Consider the following 9,683-nt stretch of genomic DNA (forward strand, 5'->3'; position numbering starts at 1 on the left):
CCTCGTGCAGTGGTTGGTTGTTCATGCACACAGACCGCCAGCAGCAGCTCAACGCAGAAAGCAAAAAGTGGAATCTAAGACAGTTTCTCAGTAACTTTTTGTCCCGTTTCAGGGGTCGTGGGGGTCAAAGAAAGACCTCTCACCTAAGGACTTCCTGACTCTGTCCATCATGTCAGCTGTAACGGGTCGCAAACGCAGGAAGCGCCACAACGCCCGCCGCGTGGGCAGCAGCACCGACGACGACTCGGAGCATGAGCCGATCAAAGCCGGACATCTGGGAGCGGAAGAGGAGGAGGAGGAGGAGGAGGCAGAGTCCCTCGTAGGAGACACTGCTCCTCGAGCAGAGGGAGAGGAGGATGACGATGAAGAAGAGGAAGAGGATGATGAGGAAGTTGCAGAAAGCGGAGTGAAAGAGGAGGTAGAAGAGGAGGCGGTGGCGGTTGTTCCCAGCCGGCCGCGCTGCAAAGAGGAGGAGGAGGCAGGAGGAAGGCAGGCAGCCATGCTGTTGCAGGAGGAGGAGGTGCGAGCGGAGGTGAAGGGGCCGGTGTGGAGAGCCCCGGAGGATGCTCGCTCCATCGTTTCGGGCTACTCCACCCTCTCCACATTAGGGCGGAGCCTGGGGTCAGAGGGGAGGGGCGACGACGCCGACGACGAGCACAGCGAGCTGGTGAGCGAGACGGACAATGAGAGCGGCTTCGCCTCGCGCTCCCTCACGCAAGAGAGACCCGACAAACACCCGACGACGGCCGTGAGCGCGCAGCCGCCAGCAGCCCCCCGCAGCTTCCTCTACACACACTACAAGCCCCCCGCTCTCTCATCCACAAACGCGCTCGCCCCGCCCACAGCCCTCGCACACACGCCCGACTCTGCGGACAGGAACGAAGGAGGCGCACGCTCCACCACGCCCTCGTCCTCCTCCTTCTCCTCCTCCTCCACCACTCATAAACTGCATTCGCGGCCTTCCTTCAACTCCCACAAGCTGATCCAGTGCGACACGCTGGCCAGGAAGAAGCTGAAGTCGGAGAAGGCCAAGGCTCGCTCCCTGGACCTGCTGGAGCTGTCTGGGGCGGCGGCTCAGGGCAATGGGGCCGGTTCCGGCCCGGACGGCGCTCCCAGAGTCAGGAGGGAGACTTCCAGAACCAACCCCTCTTCAGGCAGCAGCCAGGAGAGCCTGCGCCTCACCCGGCCCAAGCCCGCCCTGCCGCCCAGCGAGGCCGCCTCCTTCACCCCGACCGGCCCGGGCGGCAGGTCCCTGGCAGAGCAGGTCCGCGCCCGCCTGCTGGGCTCGGCCGACGACCTGCGCAGCGTGGGACTGCGGAAACCGCTGTCGCCCGAGACGCGGAGGAAGAGACGGGCATGGCGCAGACACACCGTGGTGGCCTCCCCGACCGAGGCGTCCGACAAAAGACCCCCACTGACTGTCAATGAATTCCCCCTGTCCCCCAACGCTCAAAACCAGGTCAAAACACCAGGACTGCCTCTGGATGTGGACAGACTGGACCAAGGACCAGCTACACGTCAAGCACCCACCTCCAGATTCCACCAGTACCTGTGAGCCCTGCCAGCTGACCCCACCCTCCAGGGGGTCCAGGCTGACCCCCTGCAGGTCAGCCAGGTGCTGCACAGTGCACCAATGAACAGGTCTTTTAAGAGCAGCCCGCGCTTTTCTTTTCCATACGCTCCATTCGCATGGCAGGGGCCATTCCAGCGTTGCCAAAGCTTCTTTTTTCCCCTCTATGTGTGTTTTTATAGAAATAATACAGAAACAGGACCGAGACACAGACAGACCTCATCACGATCAACGTCACAGCCAAGAAGTAGTCACCGAGCATCCTTCCTGTCTTCTCCACCCGCCTGCCTGGCTCACAGAAATTAGATTTAAATCCCTTCAGGTGTCCAGAGGAGGACGCCGACCCCCCCTCTGGCTCCTGAGAGAATGGTGCTTCTTATCAAACTATTGGAAAATTTCTCTGAATCTGCTGCGAAACGTCAGCGGTCACTTTCAGTTTAAAGAGGGATCTCAGCTGATTTTCCATGTCAGTCTTCCTGCTCAGTGACTCCTCAGACCACAGACACTGTAATACTCCCATCTGTGCTCCAAACAGTACGCAGTCACCCACAAACACACAAAACGCCGTCGTCTCTCACTCTGCTTGTTAATAATGTTCATGTGTGTTTGCGCAACAATATTTGTGATCATGTCTGAGTGTGCAGGTTGTGTCGCTTGTGTGGAACAGTTTTGTAACATTTGTACAAAGCCTTGTTAAGTTAACCTTGTAAATATAAATATTATCATATTTGTTTTTACTTTTTTTAGTTCATTTTTTATGGTTTACAAACGTGCGTACAAAGTGCACAGTCATTTCTTTCAAGAAGTTACTTGAAATGTTTCCCTTAATATATTCATTTTTTTGTTTTATATTCAATATATATATATTATATATTTTGTATTAAAGTTAAAAAAAGGACTTTTATTGTGATTTCACCTCTTTGGTGTACCTGTTCAAAGGAGACAAGATGACTAAATCTGTTCTTTCCTCATAGATGGCCTTGTTCTGATTCTCAGCACTGTGCAGAAAACCTTTATCGCTCCACGTCCAGTCTTATACATACGTTTCTCTGGTGGCATCAGCGTGCACGCAAACTATCTGGCGACTACATGTAGCAAGGGAGGAAATGTGATCTGGTAATTATGACATGATATTGGGCAGTTTGCAGGCAGCTCAGCGCCACACTGTGATGGCTGACCTCATTTGTTTTCTTATTTGTCTGGGATTGTCGAACATCACAAGTGTGTTCCCAGGCGGAGGAGAGGCCTGACGGTGTTTTACAGACTGTTCAAATATGGTGCAGCACATAGAAACGGCTCCACCTCCACCTGTGTTGGTGCTGATGTATGTTTTCTAGCATGACGAGGAGTTTTCCGTGAGGTCAGGCTCGAATGAATCCTCCCTGGCTGGGGAAACGGTACATTAGAGGAAATGAACGCAGAATGCCCGCCAACGTGAATCTATTGTTTTCACCTCGCGTCTTGGCCGTGGAATCACGAAATAACACAAACAGGAGGTGCAACTTCCAAAGTCACGTTGTTTTCATCTGACCAAATAACCCAGTGAATAATAATAAGAGTAATAATAATAATAGTAAATGATAAGTTAGTCTTGTCTTACCTCAAGATTTTTTCTACAAGTGCCTGATTTGTGGAATGTGTTTTTGTTCTGCAGTGCCATGGTCAGCTCTCATCTTTCCGTTTCCCTCTGTTGTTTCTGGGTCTCCTCCCTCCTCTCCTGTGGTTGACGGTAAAACTAAGGCACTGACCCAAAGATGTGTACATTAAATACAGGCGGTCTACGTCGAGAGGCTGCAAAAAGAGCACACTTTCAAGCCAAGGACACGTCTATGCACTCTCTTTTCTTGCCTTTAACACAGGCATTAACAGCTGTTATGGGAGGCATAGTGTTCTCTCTGCCTGGTGATCCACAGCGGGTGAATATGGTACACCTGACGAGCCCTACCTGACAACGGCATCAGGTCACCGCAGACAACACTCAGTCTCCTCGTGATGAGCAGCCCGGGACTTCATCAGCAGTCGGTGTGTGTTGTCTGGAGCGTGATCCGCCTCATGTCTCATTATTGTATTTTAAATTTTTCCCTTTTTTTGTACATACTATCTTAATATGTAACATAATGTATTGTGTACATTTGGAATTGCTTTTGAGTATAACTAATATGAAAATGACTGGACTTCAAAAGGTTGTCCGCCTGAAAGTTTCCCCTCATGACTGTGTGCTTTAAAGCAAGGTTATATGGTGTAAATAAACAGAACTATGTTTAAAGAAACGCTCACATCTGCGTTTTTTTTTTTCTTGCAAGCCTCACTTGTTCAGGGAGGACGAAGCTCATGTTTTGCAACTTAAAATAGGAGCTGAATGATGCCCCCTGGAGGCTGCGGATGAGTAAGGTCTCTCCAGGCCAAACGGCACAGATCAGCTCTGCTTTTTAACTTCCAAGAATAGTTTGATATCTCTGCATTATGCCAGAAACATCCAGCACTGGAAATGTGATGAAACTCGTGATCATTCGGCATGAATACAGAGCTTTAGCAAACACCATCTGCACCATCAAATTCGTTTCAGCAGAGGGGAATAAACCCATTTTGCATCCCTTTTTACTAAATGTAACTCAGAGGGTTAACCTCCATAAAGAGCATCTCCACCACTCCCCACCCCCCCTTCGGCTCCGGCTACAGTCCGTGTATTCTCCCCATTCAGAGCCCCCTGATGTCTGTCTGGACCCTCACAAGGACCTGCTTTGTGGCCGTTTGTGCGCCACATACAGTAGTTTCCCCGCAGCCTTTGCGGGCCGCTTCCTGCGTTTTAAAGCACACTTTACAACACATGACGGCAGAATTTCAAAATTTTATTTCAACTCATGTTAACACACAACTGTTAAAATGTTCACTCTGGAATTGACTTCTGCATAACAATGTCTGCAAGCTGGCCCGATCAGCTGTGATTTGTTTTGGGTCTTTGAGGGGTAAATGGAGCTGTTTAAGTCAATGACACCTACGAAGTTGACCCGGGAAACAAACAAGATATCCTCGTGTTGTCAAATACATTTTTCTTTATAAAAAGAATCTTATTTTTGAAATATTTACATTTCCTCTTGAAAAAAATTAACAGGACACCCTTACAGTCCAAATAGAAAAGAAACGTCAAGTATTGCATTGCAATGCGAGGACCTCAGAGTCCAGATGACAAACTGCTTACAGAAAACTGATGACAATTAAGAAAAAATGCAGCAGTCCCATGTTTTTACCTTCCTCAAAGGAGTTTCTCCTACTCGAGCTGTGTCCTTTAATTGGTAGCGACCTGGCCCCTGTCCTTGCTCGGCTGGTTCTGCAGGAGGAGCTCCGTGTTTTGGGCCCTCAGTCTCTCCAGCTCCCTCTCCAGCTCTCCGAGCCGGACCAGGGAGCTCTCCACGGTCAGACCCCCCGGCTCCACGGCGCGCCTCAGCCGGTTGTTCTCCTCCTCCAGCCGGGACATGCACTTCTCCAGCTCCAGGTACTCCTGCACCAGCTCCTGCTTGGTCATATTCTGCAGGCTCTCGACGTGGTACATCTCGTAGGTCTCGGAAAAGTCTCTCTGGAGAAACTCCCCACCTGCGTTCCCGGGCCTCCCGATGCCGTCGCTGCCCCCTCCGCTGCCGTCGTCGTCGTCGTCGTCGTCGTTGTCGAAAAAGTCCTCCTCGCTGCCCGTGTCCTCCATGCGGCCACCGACCCCTGAGGGTCGCCTGACCCCGGTCTCGGTGTTGAGGTCGGGCTCCTCTCGGTCGTGCTCGTCCATCAGGAACTGGGTGGTGTTATAGGGGGCCACTGGGAGCCCTTTGGCGAACATCTCCTCTCTCACCCGGGAAGCCCTGGCCGTCTCCTTCTCCTCCAGAGCTTTCCTTTCCTCCCAGGAAAGTTTGTAATAAGGCTTCCAGTTGCGCTTCTTCCTGGTGGTCCTGCGCCTGTGTCTCTTCTTGCCCAGACGCGCATCTAAGCCCGTGTCGGAGTCGATGAGCGAACTCTCCTCTTGCACCTGGTTTAAAGTCCCCTCCAGCTGCCCGTCTTCGCCGTTTTTCCCCTGTGAGAGATGATTACCGTCTCCCACTGCATGACCATCGGGTTTCGGATGAGGCTGAGCTGCAACAGGGCACTTCGGGAGCTCGTTTCCGGCTGCTGAGGCAGGGCACACCCCCCTCTGTCCGCCTTTCATTTGCCATAACTTGTCTGTGTTGATATCCCCACAGTTCTCCTCCCGCTGCTGCTTCTGGTCTCTCTGTCGCCCCCTGTCGCCGTTCTCCGGTCCACCACGGTCGCTGGCCGAGAGATGCTCCATAGCGTCTCCGCTGATCCCACCTGATGGGCTGCCCGAAGTTTTCAGGTGATGGGTCTGCTCCGCTGGTTCTGTCATCCTGATGATCCGCTCCGATGGCTCCACTTCAGCGCATTTCAGATCATGTTCACGCTCTCAAAACTGAGTTTCAAAGTTCGCTAAAAGACGTTAAACTTAATTTGAACAAAAATATACTTATTCCAAAATGAACTGATATCTCTAAATAAGTTTTGGCGTTTGAAGACAAACTCTCGCAAACTCAAAGGAAACTTCCGAACTGTAAACACTTGTTACTCCTCCAAGGGTTTGTCAGAGCAACTGTCGCTAACTACCATTAACTGTTTCGATGCTGTCAAGGCTGTCGTTCACCCGGAGACGACGTTCCGCCGTCACATCAGTGTCCAGTGTGCTACTCAAGAAGAAGGAGCTCGTCTTTATATAGCAGCTCCGCCCCTAGCCGTGCGCATGCTGCCGCTTGTAAAGCCTGTTGGATTGTGGGACATGAGGTTTTAATTTCACTGAAGCGCTGGAAGAGACCGCCACACCAAACTACATAGTCCACAAATCTACCATAACTGACGAGTCTTTTAACCAATCAAATGGTAGAATATTGGGCGCGATGAAGCCCACACCTCTCTTTGTTGATTGGACAGGATGATAACTTTGCTGTTGCTAAGCTTAAAGTATTTTATGATTGGACAGTCCAATAGTCAATCAAATGTACGTAATCCACACCAAGAAAGCAGTCCGGGGCATTTTTATGGACGATACTATCCACAAATAAGGGGTTACGCTTAAAAGTTCCGAAATACAAGTTAATTTAAGTACGGTTGAATTACATTATATGTCAAGTAGAACACATTAACGTATTTTATACGTCAGACTATAGGGTTTAGTATTATCTGCTGACCATACAGTCTAATGCAGAATTAATAATACAATGAATACCTACCTGTATTTGAAGCAAAATGGAGAAAACCTCTTATGGAAACTAGTCCGTTTTGAATGTTCATGTGAGAAAATCAAGCAAAACAGCTCATTTTCAAAATCCAGTTATTTTCATGTTTATAAATATAAAAAGGCGTCGTTTTAGTGCAAGTTGGGTCATTACACGTTTCAGAGTGAATACTCTGTGAGTTGTGCGGAATGATACGTTGCGGGGCAGGGGCTCGGGGGAACTCTGGAACCAGCGTAAACAAACGACATTTATTGTCAAGTTGCCGCTACGAGCACAGCTCCGAGCCCCTCGTTGTTGAAGGGTGGGTCAGGCGATCGCACACTTGCTCAATAATCATGTTACCAGTGGACGGGGTGGTGTAGATCGGTTTTGAGTGTTTATGCGCAGCCCATGTTCTGATATGCAGTGTTAGTTTTACACTGTTGTGTCGTGTTAACAGCTAAGGATAAGCTAGCTAGCTAACGTTAGCCAAACGTTAGTTAGCAAATGAGCGCTACGTGGTAGTGTCGCTCCCAAACTAAACACTGCATCAGTCTATAAAGTGTGAATTCATACTCATTACAACAAAATAAATGTAAAAGTTAGCGCACGACATTTCATAAGAAAAGGGTTCGACGCACGACCAGTGTCTGAAAAACGCCATACTGTACATAAAGCCAGGCCAGCTAGTGCTAACGCTAACTGATAAACCATGAGCGGTCGATTAGATTCAATCAAAACGTTTCCTTATTATCAGACTTTTGTCGATACAGCTGAAGCGAACACGCAACAAAGAAAAATAACAATACCGCTTGCTACAGAAATTGCTAACGTTAGCCATCTGCTAACTAGGCCAATGTGTTAATACTGGCTCGGTGTAATTGCTGGAACGTTATGTTTCCCGTGAGACTTTCGCTCTAAATAATTCCGATAAATTTCAACATTTACTTTATGGCATTCCGTTGGAACGACATAGACCATGATCTGTAAAAGCACCCAAACGGGTTGAAAAGCAAGTCAGCGTTGGCATAAATCCGCGACATGCAACCCTCGATGAACTAGTTTAGTTTCAGGAAGTAGACAGGCCCTGATCTTGCAAGGCAGCACTGAAGCTTTCCTTTATTTCCCTGATGTTAGCAAGCTTTAGTTGGGTTTTACACGCTAAACTAACAATCTACTCACATATTGTCCACAACTTTTCTTGATGTCTGTTGTCAGTTTGTGTAAAACAGGCTAAACAGTTTAAATGTATTAGTATTTGCTTAAAAATGCATATGACAGCCTTGTTGCATATCTTAATATTGGTTTTGTGTTCCTCTGTTCCTCCTTCTTCACATTCAGAGAGCATTTTGAAAGAGTTTGAAAACTGTTTCCTGCAATGGGTCAATACACTGACTTCATCTTTGCCTGTGCATGTGTCACTATACCATGCAGGCACACGTATAGTTTTCATAAAGCATTTAGCCTCTATCAATGGGAGAATAGGGTTATTCAGTCTGTGACCTCTTATGGTGGCTGACAGGTCTCTGCTAACACTGCTTGTAAAGACTGGGAGTCCAGTGGCTGCAAACAACACAGGCCTACTGTTTCTACTAATAGAAGCAGACAGAGTTTCAGCTCTGGCATATACACTGAGCTGGGAATCCTGTGAGGAAGAGGTAATATGTTCCAGTTAATATGAAACCTAATGACCACTGAGATTGAGAAATCATACCAAAGGTTCCCATATTCACAAACCAAGGAGCGGTGCAGCTACAGAACCAAAGCTGCTCCTGCATAGATCACAGCTTGTGAGGATTAGTAGGCATGACTTAATCTCTCACCCCGTCTAACATGGTTGTTGCTGCAATTGAGAGAAGATGAAAGATAGAAATTGTTATATGGCCTACGCACGGCCTTGAAGTACAAATCCAGGCAATGGCTGATATCCATCTAAGCACAGGAGGGCTGTGTTTTTTTTTAGATTTTCACCAAGACAGCCAGTCCACATTGGTGTTTTGTTTTTGTTTTTTTTGCAAGAGAGAGGCAAACCCTGGATGCATCAGCTGCATTGACTGCCCGAATGAGTGAAAGAAACATATCACTTTAAGCGCCTTCCACCCACCCCGCCAAACCTGCTCGTTTATGTGAGCTGGGCTGTGGATCAAGGAAGATCACATTTTCTGCTCTTCCTGACAGCACCCGTTTGAGACGGCCCAGCTGCCCACCCCCCCTCTGCTCTGTTATAACTCCATTACAAAAGACTTAATGAAGTTTCCAGCCAGAGCTCTGCTGCTGTGGCTTTCCTCTCCATCCACTCACAGATGAACATACAAGTCCAGCTTTTCTCTCTGCACATCCGCATTTAGATTCATCACACACATCTGGCCACTGAGGAGGAATTTGTCTTCAACCAAGCTGATTGTTATTGTTGAGATGTTTGCAGGTTGTTTTGATGACCAGCAGGGGGCGCCGCACTCTAACGGATTGGTCTAAAGACCTGCATAGGGAATATTTTTATGCCTGTTGTCCCTGAGAGAATACTTTTTAATGATATTATAATCCCCCCCCCCCCCCCAGATTTCGCACCAGAACTTTCGAAGGACACGTGTTGTCCTCCTGAAGCTCACCTGGAAAATATGAAAGGATTTCAGTTGTTAGATCAGAGATGCTGTGGCACGCACGGGCAACCATCTGTGCACAGGTAAGTGCGCATAATTACAGTTCAAGTTTTTAATAGTGCATTTTCCCTTCAAAGAGTGTATTCAGAGTCTCATAAACACGCTCTGATCAGATCTAAACGTTTCAAAGATCAGGATGTGTTCAGAAACTTTAAAAGGTGTAAAAGCTTCGGGGACTCGACCACCCCTGGTTCATGTGGCTCCTCT

At 48.5% G+C, this 9,683-nt stretch overlaps 2 protein-coding genes across 12 annotated transcripts in view; one reads left to right on the plus strand and one right to left on the minus strand.

Annotated features, from left to right (window-relative positions):
* Positions 1-3,840, plus strand: part of arhgap23a (Rho GTPase activating protein 23a) — a 59,653-nt gene extending 55,813 nt beyond the window's left edge. For all 11 annotated transcript variants that reach the window (XM_070981928.1, XM_070981924.1, XM_070981926.1 and 8 more), the window contains one exon: positions 113-3,840. In XM_070981928.1, coding sequence (XP_070838029.1) covers positions 113-1,555 — 1,443 coding nt within the window. In that variant the 3' untranslated portion in view covers positions 1,556-3,840. The remainder of the gene's footprint in view (positions 1-112) is intronic.
* A 558-nt stretch (positions 3,841-4,398) lies between these two features.
* Positions 4,399-6,284, minus strand: hexim1 (HEXIM P-TEFb complex subunit 1). Its single transcript, XM_070981937.1, has one exon. The coding sequence runs from the start codon at positions 5,955-5,957 to the stop codon at positions 4,857-4,859; it is 1,101 nt and encodes a 366-aa protein (XP_070838038.1). The 5' UTR covers positions 5,958-6,284; the 3' UTR covers positions 4,399-4,856.
* Between the last annotated feature and the right edge of the window lie 3,399 nt (positions 6,285-9,683).

Source organism: Chaetodon trifascialis, chromosome 15 (genome assembly GCF_039877785.1).
Source record: "Chaetodon trifascialis isolate fChaTrf1 chromosome 15, fChaTrf1.hap1, whole genome shotgun sequence".
Classification (NCBI taxonomy): Eukaryota; Metazoa; Chordata; class Actinopteri; order Chaetodontiformes; family Chaetodontidae; genus Chaetodon; species Chaetodon trifascialis.

Bases quoted from the DNA above. Each gene is read 5' to 3' on its own strand.
- hexim1 (XM_070981937.1), bottom strand. From the start codon at position 5,957: ATGACAGAACCAGCGGAGCAGACCCATCACCTGAAAACTTCGGGCAGC.